This window comes from Podarcis bocagei, assembly GCF_964188305.1.
Source record: "Podarcis bocagei genome assembly, chromosome: 18".
NCBI classification, from domain to species: domain Eukaryota; kingdom Metazoa; phylum Chordata; class Lepidosauria; order Squamata; family Lacertidae; genus Podarcis; species Podarcis bocagei.
In genome coordinates this window covers 7,368,201-7,382,923 of record NC_138144.1, presented here as the reverse complement: position 1 = coordinate 7,382,923, position 14,723 = coordinate 7,368,201, and the positions used below count along the sequence as shown (strand labels likewise).

The 14,723-nt window shown below is 51.1% G+C and overlaps 1 protein-coding gene across 3 annotated transcripts in view; it reads left to right on the top strand.

Moving 5' to 3' along the window:
• Positions 1–3,681: 3,681 nt before the first annotated feature.
• KANK3 (KN motif and ankyrin repeat domains 3) overlaps positions 3,682–14,723 on the top strand; it is a 33,552-nt gene continuing 22,510 nt past the window's right edge. Inside the window, exon 1 of one of the 3 annotated variants that reach the window (XM_081177641.1) lies at positions 3,682–3,805. Coding sequence is in view for 2 of the 3 variants with exons in the window: in XM_081177639.1 (XP_081033765.1) it covers positions 4,118–4,172 (55 nt within the window). In the remaining variant the exon portion in view is untranslated. Of the gene's footprint in view, positions 3,806–4,004; positions 4,173–14,078; positions 14,355–14,723 lie in introns of those variants that run through there. The other 2 variants (XM_081177639.1, XM_081177640.1) reach the window with 2 other exon arrangements.

Here is a 14,723-nt window from a genome sequence, read left to right as displayed (position 1 = left end):
TGGGTGTATGATTTACCCAGGGACACAGGTGGCGCTGTGGGTTAAACCACAGAGCCTAGGGCTTGCAGATCAGAAGGTCGGCGGTTCGAATCCCCGCGACGGGGTGAGCTCCCGTTGCTCGGTCCCTGCTCCTGCCAACCTAGCAGTTCGAAAGCACGTCAAGTGTGAGTAGATAAATAGGTACCACTCTGGCGGGAAGGTAAACGGCGTTTCCGTGCGCTGCTCTGGTTCGCCAGAAGCGGCTGAGTCCTGCTGGCCACATGACCCGGAAGCTGTACGCCGGCTCCTTCGGCCAATAAAGCGAGATGAGCACCGCAACCCCAAAGTCGGTCACGACTGGACCTAATGGTCAGGGGTCCCTTTACCTTTTAAGTAGGCTGAAGCCTAGGGCCTCTAAATTTAGGGGGCCTCACCAGCCGGCCTGCTCTCTAGCAGGCAGAGGCAAAGCAACCTGCTCCAAGACCCAAAGTGGTGCTTGTTCCAGGGGGCGTGGCGCGCATCCCAGGGGTGTGGCGTGCGTCCTGGGGGCGTGGTGCACGTCCTGAGATGTGGTGTGCTGCCCAGGTGTCGCACGGTGAGTGGGACGCCCTGAGGGGTGCTGCTGATCGGGGGCAGCATTTTGTTCCCCCCTCCTTGGAATGGCACCTGGAGCGGACCGCCCCCACCCCCTCAGAATACCCCTGCTAGCAGGCAGTCTCCCCTCTTCCAAAATTGCAAACTCAAGACTTAATGCGAGGGCAGGGTCTGGCCCACGGAGGATCTCCATGGGAGTGATCCAGCCCATGCCTGGTAAGCCTTGCTGATCCCTGGCCTAGGGCAGTGTTTCCCAACCACTGTTCCGCGGCACACTAGTGTGCCGCGAGATGTTGCCTGGTGTGCCGCGGGGAAAATTAAAAAATTCGAAAGATTTTTTTTTTAAGTCAAATTTTCGATTGGGGCGCCGTCACTAGATGACCCCTGGGGTTCCCTCCCTCCCTCCCGCTCTGCGCCTCCCTCCTCCTCCTCCGGGGAGGCCCTTCCTGGCTCTCGGCCAAGGCTTGGCGGCTGCCACTCACTCGCTCGCCCACCCGTCCCTCCATCCCTACACCCGGCCTCTCCCCCTCCGTCCCCGGCGCGGGGGCTGCCGGGATCCGTAGTCCCCTCGCCCTTGGGCTCCGCGCCCGCGCGGGGTGCGCAAACTACGTTTCCCAGCGTGGCCTGGCGGGCCGGGCGTTTTGTTTGAAGCGCTCTTCTCCCGGCCATGGAATGAGCGCAGCGGCAGCGGCCGGGCGGGCAGGGGCTCTTCTGCGCAGACCCCGCACAGCCTGCCTGCGCCCCCGCGGAGATCGGGCGGCAGGATGGAGCCCGGGGATCCCTGTGGAGGCGGAGCGGCGGAGGCGGAGGCTGCCCCCCAGGTAGGGCTGCGTCGGGGGGGTTTTATTTTTGCAATGCTGCATCCGCGCCGGAGGGGACGCATCGGACCGCGGGGAGACCCCTTGGCGGGCGTGCAAGGCAATGCATGCGTGCAGGCGTTGCATGGAGTGCAGTGCAATGCAATGGCAACGCGGCGCCCTGCATGCATGCATGCAACTTCCACCGGCGCTCCGGACTTGGCAGGTGAGGGGGGTCCCCAGTGGGCGGCAGAGAGAGCCGGGAGGGCAAAGGGGAGCCGGGGGGGAGCAGCGCTGCTCCCCGAGCCAAGCCCGGGGGGAAACTTCGGCGTCGTTGCGCCGGGTGTTGGAAGCGGAGGCTGGCGGGGGCCCCTCACCTGCAAAACCTGGTCGCCTCTCATATATTTCGTGCATTGCATTCATCGCCCGCTTTCTCCTCCAAGGAGCTCCCGGGGGCGCGCGTGGTTCTCCCCGTGTTATCCTCGCAACAACAGCCCTGCGAGGTGGGTCAGGCGAGTGGCCCAAGGGAGCACCCAGGGATTGTCCTGGCCAGGTGGGGTGATTTGAACCCTGCTCTCTGCCCGGTCTTCGTCCTCATTTAGCCCCCACATGTGCATGACTGTGCATGACTGAGGTTTCCCCCCCTCGTCTTGGCTATGGTGTGAGTCTGTGCTGTTAATTAATGGGGTTCTGCCTTCGGAGAAGATGAGCCAGCCCTCAAGGAGGTGATTATGTAATTTGCTAGCAATTCATGTCCCTCCCGGCGTGACGCTGCGCGCTGACGTCACTGGGCTGTAATGGTGGTGTGCCTCGAGATTTTTTTCATGAAACAAGTGTGCCTTTGCCCAAAAAAGGTTGGGAAACACTGGCCTAGGGTCTCTCTTGATCTATACCCCGCCCTGAATTCCCATCATCCCTGACCACTGGTCCTGTTAGCTAGGGATCATGGGAGTTTTTTTTTAATAAACTTTTTTATTTATACAAGAAAAAAGAAAAAAAACACAAATACCAAATTACACACAAATTACAAAAATAACCATAGAAACATAATTTTCTTAGCAAACAATAAAACATCTATTGGTCTTAACACTAAAGACCCAACCTCCCATCTATTCCATATTTCAAACTCATATTACTTAATGCCAATACACACTTTTATCATAATTAAACTTATTCTCAATAAATCTAATTTCTTATATCTACCTTGCAACTATTACTGAAGTTCCTCAAATGCTGCAACAGAATTTAAACGACTACATTTATTTTTCAGATATTCTTTGAAAACCTCCCATTTTGAAACAAATTCCTGTTTTGATTTATTCTTTATTTTTTTCTGATAAACCATCTAATTCGGCATATTCTGTCAGCTTTTGGATCCAATCTTGTATAGAGGGGATTTCATTACTCTTCTATTTTGCTGCGATCAAAACTCTTGCTGCCGCCGTCGCATATAAAAAGATACCCTTCCTCTTTTGTGGAATATCCAAATCGGTTATTCCGGTATCGTGGGAGTTGTAGTCCCAAAACAGCTGGAGGGCCAAGTTTGGCCATCACTGATTTAAACATTTCAGTATGGTGTAGCATAGCATACTATCCAGATCGGAAAAGATAAAGGCTCCTTTGTCTTGGGGAGGAGATGAGAGTTTGCTTGTCTCAAATCAGATTCAGTCCAGTGGCGTAGCGTGGGGGGTGCAGGGGGTCCGGCCGCAACATCTGGGGGTTAGGGGGTGCAAATCCACGGGTTAGGGGGCGCAAATTACTTGCCTTGCCCCGGGTGCTGACAACCCACTCTACGCCACTGATTCAGTCTCCAAATGAGATTACCCCGCAAAAGCAAGCAGACACCTCTCATTGAGTTTGCATACATACTTAAGGTACATATGCAAGAAAAAATATATTTTGGGAATGATTCCTGCATTGTTTAAAGCTTTCTGGGTATCCCATGATCACATAAAGAAGGGGTGCTCCATGTTTTAAATCAAGCAGTGCAAGGAGTTATTTCTGTTTGTTTTCCAATGTATCCATAAAAAAAAAACTCGGTGCGGTGCAGTGGTGTAGCGTGGGTTGTCAGCACCCGGGGCAAGGCAAGTAATTTGCGCCCCTAACCCGTGGATTTGCGCCCCCTAGCCCCCAGATGTTGCGCCCGGTGCGGCCGGCTCCCCCTGCACCCCCCACGCTACGCCACTGGTGCGGTGAGAGCCAATTTTTATTCTGAAAGTGTGGCCCGGAGGGAGGGGGGAAGAGAGCCACTGTCTTAGACTGAAAGCCTCCACCTTTCTCCAAAAAGTCCCCTTTGGGCCAGGCAGTCTCCGCCCTCCATTGTTAATTGGCCAGATGTTCTCGCAGCCCAGCCGCTGCCTCCTGCGCGTCTTTCGTCCCGGGTGGCTCCCGGAGCAGCTGCGCGACGCTGCGATGCGCTGAGCCCGAGGCGGCAGGTAAGGCGGAATGCGGAAGGGGGAAAGGCGCACTGGCGCAACTCTGGCGCGGATGGGTCTTCTGGGCGCACCTGGTCCTGGGATCCTGGCCCCGGGTCAGCCAGTGCTGGTCTACTCGGAAGCCCATCCCACTGTCTCCAATGGATCTTGCTCCCGCTGGACAAAGCGTGATTTCCCAGCCTTAAAGCTGTTGCGCTCTGTGGGTTGACTTGGGAGTAAAGCCACTGAGTTTGCCGTGCGCACAGCGGGTTCGACGGCAGACACGGCTTGCTTCCCGGCCTGTCAACGCCAGCGGGTCTCCTCTGAGCAAGGATGAGCTCGGTGGAACTTGGAACTTTTTGGAGACGGCGCTGCGTAGGATCTGGCTGTGAGCATTGAACGTCGAGGGTTTTGATTCTGGGTATAGAACAGTCCTGGGTAGATGAAACTCTGTCCACACTTACTTTGGGAGTAAGCTCATCTGTAGTGTTGGATTCCTCGCAACGTAGGAATCTCACATCCTGAGACTTGGTTTTGAGCGTCTATGACTGGACTGCCTTCTTAAGTTAGTAGGACTCTGAGGAGGGACTCTGGTACTACCACCAATCACCCTGGTATTTTTGCAAGTGGAGTTTTAGAATCACCACTCAAACCACCTTTTCACTTCTGAGTTGAAGAGAGGTTTCTGGACTCAAGTTATTCTGGGAACAGGACCAAACCAGGATAGCTGCATTGAGTGGCTGGAGTCTTGGAAGAGCACCTGATGGCTAGCCCAACATTTCAGGGGGTCAGACTAGATGACCATTGGGGGTCCCTTCCAACTCCACAGTTCCATGATTCTATTAATATTCAGCCAGCCGTGAACTCAGGTAAAAGAGTCAAGCTGTGGGTCACACGGGAGTGTGTGAGAGAGCTTTAAATTATTCCGTTTCTCCTTCTTTCTCTCTGGCACCAGATGGTTTAATTGCCTTGGCAGCTTTCCACACTGGTTCCTGACTGCTCACTAGAAGAGGAAGCCGGTTTCCTGTCTGCCTTGGACCCCAAGGCTGATAAATCAAGAGTTTTACCGCTCAGGGGAAAGTGTTGCAGGGAGGCAGGACAACTTGTCCAAAGATAAAAGCTGAGATTGTCATCTGTTGGTGGGAGCTGGGAGGGGTGTCCATTTCTCACATTGTCTCTTTTTTAAAAAAGAAATTTATTTATTTGGGTTTTCAAATTGAATTTTTACAGAGATATACCCAACATTAAAAAAATAACAAATTTCCAGTGAATCTACTGGACTTCCATCCAGGTCCTATTGTTAATCATTTCCTCCTGCATCTTTTATGATGGTGCAAATCTTTTACATCTCCACTGTGTCCAGAATTCACTCTTAAACGACAAGTGCTATTCCAACCCTACTAACGATTTTAACTGTTTACAAAGGTCTTTAAGGTAAGTTATAAATTTTCCCCATTCCTTATTACAATTTTGGTCTTCCTTCCTTATTTCTGATTCCTCCAGTCATTTTAGCCATTTCAGCATAGTCCATCGACTTCATCTGCCATTATTCTCTGGTAGCGACTTTATCTCCTTTCCATCTCTGGGCCAATAACATCTGCACAGCCGTGGTTGCATACATAAATAGTCTTTTCTGCTCCCTTGGGATTTCGGCACCTAGAATTCCTAAAAGGAAGGCTTCAGGCTTCTTAACAAAGGTTGTTTTAAACATTTTTCCCAACTCATTATATATCATTTCCCAAAATCCTTTTACTACCTCACAGTTCCACCACATATGATAAAAGGTGCCTTCTTTTTCCTTACATTTCCAGCATACATTTGAGCATGTTTTATACATTTTTGCTAATTTGCTAGGAGTTAAATACAGTGGACACTCAGGTTGCGAACATGATCCGTGCAGGATGCACGTTCACAACCCACAGTGTTTGCAACCTGCGTCTGCGCATATGGAGGTTGCAATTCGGCTCTTCTACGCATGTGCAAAGTGCGATTTAGCGCTTCTGCGCATGCGCGACCACCGAAACCCGGAAGTAACCCGTTCCGGTACTTCTGGGTTTCGGCGATCCGCAACCCGGAAAAATGCAACCTGGAGCGTCTGTAAGCTGAGGTATAACTGTACCACCAGTACATCATTTTCACAAAATTTTCTTTCAACATATAACTTCCTCACATTCTCTGTGATGCTTCCCACGTTAGAACGCATTGGCGTCAGACCTTCCGAGGACAATTGTGCAGAGATAAAGCAGTTTAATATTTAGAAATGACAGTAATCGTGGGATGGTAGCGTTGGAAGGGACCCCAGGTGTCATTCAGTCCAACCCCCTACAATACAGGAGTCACATCTACAGAAAATCCCCGACAGACAGCTTCTCAACCTCTGTTTAGAATCATCCAGCAGAGAGCTCACCACCTTCCAGTGGAGTCCGTTACATTTTCAAACAGCTCCTCCTCTCAGCAGGGAGTTTTTAACATTTTATCATTCCCGAATAGCTGTGTGACGCAGCAGCAAAAAAGGCTAAGGCTATTCTAGGTTACCAAAAACAAGTGCACAGATCAAGGTGTGGTCAGACCACACCTGGAGTCCTGTGTCCAGTTCTGGGTGCCACAATTTAAGAAGGATATTGACAAGTTGGAAGTTGTGCAAAGGAGGGCGACCAAGATTATCGAAAGGTCTGGAAACCATGCCTTATGAGGAATGATTGAAGGAGCTGGGTGTGTTTAGCCTGGAGAAGAGGAGACTGCAGGGAGATGGGGGGTTGTGGGTCTGAGCCCTAGTAAAGGTAAAGGTAAAGGTAAAGGGACCCCTGACCATTAGGTCCAGTCCTGGCTGACTCTGGGGTTGCAGCGCTCATCTCGCTTTATTGGCCGAGGGAGCCGGCGTACAGCTTCTGGGTCATGTGGCCAGCAGGACTAAGCCGCTTCTGGCGAACCAGAGCAGTGCATGGAAACGCCATTTACCTTTCCGGAGCGGTACCTATTTATCTACTTGCACTTTTTGTGCTTTCGAACTGCTAGGTTGGCAGGAGCAGGGACCGAGCAACGGGAGCTCATACCGTTGCGGGGATTCAAACTGCCGACCTTCCGATCGGCAAGTCCTAGGCTCTGTGGTTTAACCCACAGTGCCACCCACGTCTGAGCCCTACCTTGGATAAAAGATTCCTGCATTGCAGACGGTTGGACTAGTCACTAGAAAACCCTTAGGGTTCCTTTCAACTCTACAAGTCTATGATTCTATGAAAAGCTGAGGTGAAGGACATCTCTGGAGTGAGTTTCCTTTGCAGCTTCTAATGAGCACAATTGGTGAATTTTATTATTTCGGTCACAGACCAGTTCCAGCCCACATACAATATCAAGGAAGTCATAAAACACAATAGGGATACATTTGAATTTGCAATTTTGCTTTGCAAAAGCTCCCAATTTGTTGTAAGATAACACTTAACAATTTTAGTATAAATAAAGCTGTGGGTTAAACCACAGAGCCTTGGACTTGCCGATCAGAAGGTCGGCGGTTCGAATCCCCGCGACGGGGTGAGCTCCCGTTGCTCCGTCCCAGCTCCTGCCCACCTAGCAGTCCGAAAGCACGTCAAAGTGCAAGTAGATAAATAGGTACTGCTCCGGTGGGAAGGTAAACGGCGTTTCCGTGCGCTGCTCTGGTTCACCAGAAGCGGCTTAGTCCTGCTGGCCACATGACCCGGAAGCTGTACGCCGGCTCCCTCGGCCTATAAAGCGAGATGAGCGCTGCAACCCCAGAGTCGGTCATGACTGGACCTAATGGTCAGGGGTCCCTTTACCTTTACCTTTATTTTATTTAAAGCCGTTTACCAAAAACAGCAACAACACCCCATTAAACTTATCAATAAAAGACAGTTAAAAACTGGTGTCTTAAAAAAACTTCAAAACTAATTAAAACCAACCATAAGCTAGAAGTTTGTAAGGCATGGAACTTCTGTGCGTCAGGGCAGATTTGCCTAAACAAACAAAGATGTTTTCAGCAGACCCCGGAAAGTGTGCAACAACGGCATGTGTACTCTGATGTCAGAGAACTGTAGAATTGCAGAGTTGGATCTCTGAGAGTCATCTAAGTCTAACCCCTTGCAATGCAGGAATCTCAAATGAGGAATCCATGGCCCATCTCAACTGGCAGGGAATTCCGAGGTGTAGCTGCTACCACGCTAAAACTCAGAGTTTCAATTCGCCCTGGCCATTGGCCATGTTGGCTGGGGCTGTTGTGAGATGTAGTTCAGCAAGGACCTAGACCAGGGGTCAGCAAACTTTTTCAGCAGGGGGCCGCTCCACTGTCCCTCAAACCTTGTGGGGGGCCGGCTATATTTTTTTGCGGGGGGAATGAACGAATTCCTATGACAAATAACCCAGAGATGCATTGTAAATACAGTGGTGCCTCGCAAGACGAAAATAATTCATTCCACGAGTCTTTTCGTCTTGCGATGTTTTTCGTCTTGTGAAGCACGGTCCGTCGCAACTGCGCCTCTTCAAGCGGCTTTAAAAAAAAAGCGCAAGACGTTTTCGTCTTGCGAAGCAAGCCCATAGGGAAATTCGTCTGGCGAAGCAACGCAAAAATGGAAAACCCTTTCGTCTAGCGAGTTTTTCGTCTTGCAAGGCATTCGTCTTGCGGGGAACCACTGTAAAAGGACACATTCTACTCCTGTAAAAACACGCTGATTCCCGGACCGTCCGTGGGCCAGATTTAGAAGGCGGTTGGGCCGAATCCGGCCCCCGGGCCTTAGTTTGCCTACCCATGACCTGGAGGGTCTAAGGCTCCCCTCCCACGCACACCTGCACTGCACCCTTAAAGGTGGGAAGACAGGGACCTGCAAAATGGGGAGGGGGGGAGCAAATATATGTGGCAGCTTTCTGCTCGCACCCGTGCTTTTCAGTAAGGGTGTGCTGCTACCGATTACGAGCCTTGGCCCAGCCGGCGGTTAGTCTGCTGTCTGTTTGCACTCCAGGAAGCCTGTGATGTCGCCCGGCCGCTGATGTTGGCAGTCGTGCCGAGCAAGACAATGGTTTTCTTCCCACAACGGATGGAGGCCTCTGTAATTTCCCTTCTCTTACGGAAGCTGGGATTCTTCCCACCCCTGTCTCACTTCCTTTCATGGGATTTATTTTCCATGTGCCCCACTCCTCCTCCCTCTTCTGGGAAGCCCATCCTGCCTGGGGGGGTTTGACAGGAGCCGCGCTCCTTATTCCCCCCCGTTTGTTTTTATTCCTGACATTTTAGACCCCATCAGTTTTCTCCAAGCAGCCCAATACAGTGGTACCTCGGGTTAAGTACTTAATTCGTTCCGGAGGTCCGTACTTAACCTGAAACTGTTCTTAAACCTGAAGCACCGCTTTAGCTAATGGGGCCTCCTGCTGCCGCTGCGCCGCCGGAGCACGATTTCTGTTCTCATCCTGAAGCAAAGTTCTTAACCTGAAGCACTATTTCTGGGTTAGCGGAGTCTGTAACCTGAAGTGTATGTAACCTGAAGCGTATGTAACCCGACGTACCACTGTACATGATTTTTCCACCTCTTTGTTTAATTCCCACAAAAACCCTGTGACGTAGCTTTAGGCAGAGAGGCAATGACTGGCCCCTAAGGTCACACCTGGTCTGTCCCAGTAACAACAACAACAACAACAACAACTTATTTATACCCCGCTGCGTTTCCTCAGCAACTCTGGGCGGCTCCCAACAGAATATTAAAAACATGATAAAACATCAAACATTAAAAACATCCCTAAACAGGGTTGCCTTCAGATGTCTTCTAAAAGTCAGGTAGTTGTTTATTTCCTTGACATCTGATGGGAGGGCATTCCACAGGGCAGGAGCCACCACCAAGAAGGCCGTCTGCCTGGTTCCCTGTAATCTCATTTCTCGCAGGGAGGGAACCGCCAGAAGGCCTTCGGAGCTGGACCTCAGCGTCTGGGCAGAATGATGGGGGTGGAGACGCTCCTTCAGGTCTACTGGGCCATTTAGGGCTTTAAAGGTCAGCACCAACACTTTGAATTGTGCTCGGAATTATGTGTAGTCGGTCACTCTAACCACTATGCCACTCTGGTTTGGACAAGCAAAACAGTTTCAGAATTGGTGCAAGATGTGAGCTGGTCCCTGGAGATACAGGCTTCCATAGGAAATGGCCTACTTGTGCTGGAAACATGAACTGGGTTGCAAAAGGGCGATGGGTCAATATATCTGTCTGCTTAAGAGACCATATAACACCGGTCTTGAAAGACCTACATTGGCTCCCAGGACGTTTCCAAGCACAATTCAAAGTGTTGGTGCCGACCTTGAAAGCCCTAAATGGTGCCCCATGATCTCCTGTAGCTGGCCACCCAATTTAGCAATCTTCATTCCGCCCCTCTCCACAACATACACACTGCCACACCTTGGGTGATACCCCGAGCCTCTTCCTAGCCTGTGATCTGCATCCAGTGATGCTCAGTGAAATCTATTGCTTTGTGTGGGGCTCTCTGGGCGACGTGGGATCTGGACTCGGCTTGTGTTTTCATTGGCCCAGGAGTTATCTAGAAAGTAACCCGCTTTTGAGCTGATAAGGTGGGACTGGCTTTCGGCTGGCTTCTCCCCACCCATTCCTTTTGGCTCACAGCACTGGGGACAGTTATTTTCCCACCCACACCGTTCTTTGCTGGGGGAGAGGTCCTACTCCATCTGGGCTCAATGCTTGCAGCGCCGACAGACAATGAGATCACTTCCTGGCACAGATCCAGTCCCAGAATCTGCTCCCTGCGACTTCCGGTCGTTCCCAGAGAGCTCTGCCACTTTGAATGCTTCCCAGGGTCTCCGTGTTTCTAAAACGATTTTGAATTCTGCACTGGCGACCTGACTCAATGTTGTTGTTGTTTTTACAATGGGAAGAATTCCGAAACCAGTACAATGCCAAGTGAGCCGTTTTGCCCAATTCGGGGGCATGCCGGTGATGTTGTGGGGCAGGAGTTTAGAATCATAAAATTGTTGGAAGGGGTTCCATCTAACCCAGGGATAGGCAACCTAAGGCCCGTGGGCCGGATGCGGCCCAATCGCCTTCTCAATCCGGCCTGCGGACGGTCCGGGAATCAGCGTGTTTTTTACATGAGTAGAATGTGTGCTTTTATTTAAAATGCATCTCTGGGTTATTGTGGGGCATAGGAATTCGTTCATATTTCCCCCCCAAAATATAATCTGGCCCCCCACAAGGTCTGAGGGACAGTGGACCGGCCCCCTGCTGAAAAAGGTTGCTGACCCCTGGTCTAGTCCAACCCCTGGCAATGGTGGAATCTCAGCGAAAGCATCCCTGACAGATGACCACCCAACCTCTGCTTAAAAACTTCCAAGGAAGGAGAGTCCACCACCTTCTGAGGAAGACCGTTCCACTGTTGAACAGCCCTTACCATCAGAAAGCTCTTCCTAATGTTGAGTTGGAAACTCCGGTCTTGTAACTTGGACCCACCAGTTTAGTTCCTGCCCTCTGGAGCACCAGAAAACGGTCTTGTTCCATCATGGTGGCAGACAGTGGCGTAGCGTGGGGGGTGCAGGGGGGGCCGGCCGCACTGGGCGCAACATCTGGGGGTTAGGGTTAGGGGGCGCAAATCCACGGGTTAGGGGGCGCAAATTACTTGCCTTGCCCCGGGTGCTGATAACCCACGCTACGCCACTGGTGGCAGATCATAGTTGTGGCTGGTGGCCCTCGATAGCCCCCATGAATGTGTCTAATCCTCTTTTAAAGCCATCTTTAGGGACGCGGGTGGCACTGTGGATTAAACCACAGAGCCTAGGACTTGCCGATCGGAAGGTCGGCGGTTTGAATCCCCATGACGGGGTGAGCTCCCGTTGCTCAGTCCCTGCTCCTGCCAACCTAGCAGTTCGAAAGCACGTCAATGTGCAAGTAGATAAATAGGTACCCCTCCGGCGGGAAGGTAAACGGCGTTTCCGTGCGCTGCTCTGGTTCGCCAGAAGCGGCTTAGTCATGCTGGCCACATGACCCGGAAGCTGTACACCTACTCCCTTGGCCAGTAAAGAGATGGGTGCCATTAGGTTCGACTCTGGGGTTGCGGCGCTCATCTCGCTTTATTGGCCAAGGGAGCCGGCGTACAGCTTCCGGGTCATGTGGCCAGCATGACTAAGCCGCTTCTGGCGAACCAGAGCAGCGCACGGAAACGCTGTTTACCTTCCCGCCGGAGCGGTACCTATTTATCTACTTGCACTTTGACGTGCTTTCGAACTGCTAGCTTGGCAGGAGCAGGCGACCGAACAACGGGAGCTCACCCCGTCGCAGGGATTCGAACTGCCGACCTTCTGATCAGCAAATCCTAGGCTCTGTGGTTTAACCCACAGCGCCACCCGAGTCCCAAATCCTATTGAACTCAGTAGGACTTAGTTCTGAGTAAAAATGTGTAGGATTGCGGTGTGAGGCTGCCCAGTCTTGACCTAGGTACCTGGGAGTCAGCTCCATTGAATACAGTGGGACTTACTCCTGAGTAGACACTGTAAGTCTCCATTTACAATAAAGAAATAAACACTCCATGCATTTCCTAAGAAACGGAAGCACTGCAATGAAATAATTTAAGGTGGATGGGTGACTTTTCCCTTCAAAATTATAGGAAGGGCGTCATATGACAGCTTCACCGTTCCCTTCATTTGGTCAGGGATTTTATCTTCAGGATAAACAGGGCTCAGTTTTCGCCCCTACACACGCAAGCGCCAACTTTTAATTGTTCTCCGAGACGTAGATGGAAAGGTAAATTCAGGGACATTCAGGGATCAAATCGGAATCTGTGATGGCTCTTGTAATTCCGGGGCTGTCCCTGGGAAATTGGGACGCTTGGAAAATTTCAGCTTAGGCAGAAAGGTACCACATTTTTCCGCTCTATAAGACGCACCAGACCACAAGACGCACCTAGTTTTTGGAGGAGGAAAACAAGAAGAAAAAAAAATTCTGAATCTTAGAAGCCAGAACAGCAAGAGGGATCGCTGCGCAGTGAAAGCAGCAATCCCTCTTGCTGTTCTGGTTTCTGGGATAGCTGCGCAGCCTGCATTCACTCCATAAGACGCACACACATTTCCCCTTACTTTTTAGGAGGGGAAAAGTGAGTCTTATAGAGCAAAAAATATGGTATTTGTCCCAACGAAATTCTCCAGCTGAGAGATGGTTCTCTGTCCTGTCCCTCTTATTATTTTCCTTTTGCTGTTTCCCCTGGTCTGGGGATTTTGAAAAGGCCTCATTCCTGGCATTTCGAGGGAAGAGGCAGGCAGTGCTGTTTTCGAAGGGCCCTTCATCTCCGCAAGGGAAGCTAATTTTAGAACGTGTGATTGATTGATGCTGCCCAGCCGAGAAGCAGCAGCCAGCGTCTGAAAGCGCTCCAAAGTGGCAGGAAATGGTCCCAGAGACCGCTTTGGAGAATGCCATGCCCGGTTTGTGCTGGCGTTCCAAACACGTCCGCTGTCCTGATTCATGCAAGCATGCAAGGCGTACTTTAATGACACACACACGTATGAATTCCCGTCTGTGTTCTGTTAACGGAAAAATCCGAGGGCTCCCTTGGACAAAAACAAAGACACCAACCAGGATAACTTGGAGCAAAACAGCAGCCTGTAGGCTTGGCCTTTATTGAACTGTTGGAACAGAGTGCTCCCCTCACTTGCAGGAGAGACACAGAAAAAATGGTGTGCAAGGTCTTATAAAGACTTCTGAAATTGCCACCCTGTAGATCAAGACCACCCCCAGAAACATCATGCATACATCACAGAAAGGAGGGGTTGAGGGAGGGGTAACCTGAGGGGTAACCTGGGGTTGAGGGTGGTGGTAACCTGAGTATCTTATCACCTGGCTGGTTCCCCCTTTCCCCCTCCCCATGAGTACTTTCCAGGTGACAGAGGGGAGTTTGCAGTTTCCTGCCCCCAGAGGGAAGAGCTGATTATTGTCCTTTGTTCCAGTCTGCGCTGAATCCACTCCCATATGCAAGTTCTTTGTGATCTTGATGGTCTTCTGTCTAGGACCATCAGGGTTGGCATAGCAACTGGGCAGGGCTCCTGTGGATGTGCTGGAATGCTCAAGGGATTAAGGCTGCCCAGTATCAAACCTTCCCCATTTTGTAGTCCTTCCTTCATGGAGTAAAATAAAAGTGGAACAGTGCAAATCCGATGCATGGTTGATTTTCTATGAATTTATAACAGAAGCGCAGCGTATGTAGTGTGTGAGTGTGTGTGAAGTTTGTACAAACTGAATGCACTGAACTCTGCACTAAACTAAAAACACTCCACCCTTTGGCCACGTTAAAATAGCTGGACTCACTCTGATTTGCGTCTCGGACGCTTGCGGAAAAAAGCAACAACAAACTGAACATCTGCAGCCGTTTGGGATGCGCCAGCAATTCAGCCAAGGCAAAAGCTGCAGAGCTGGACTTGCGGGTGTTACTGGGGGGGGGGTGGGGGGGTTTGCTGTCGAGAAAACCCGCACGGTCCTGGGGCAGCAATGAAGCTGTGCTCCGAAAGGCAGGCGTCTAGGACGCGAGCCAGTGCAGAGATGCTGCCAGAAGAGGGGAGGAAGAATGTGCGCTGATCCCAGGCAGGCAAGTCCTAACAAGGAGGGGTTTTTCAATTTATCAGCCTGGAGGCCTGGAAGACGCGTGCTTCTAAATCCCAGGTGGCTTTCTTGTCGCTTCTCTCCCGGGGTGCGCATAGTCTGCACGTTCTCAGAGGCTTGTTGTCGCTCGGGGACAGCCGCAGTGGGGAAAGTCCTGACTCTGTGACTTTGCCATATTTGTTGAGAGCAGAGCAAGGGGTTCAGAACTGCTGCTGGGGAAAGCAGCTGGAAGTGGGAAGGGAGACCTCTGGGTGGTGGAGATGGGTTTATAAACTAGGTGGTGCATCTTCTGTGATTCTGCACAATGTGTGTGTGTTGGGTGGGTCGGGGACACACACATGAGAATGTTTTATTGGGCT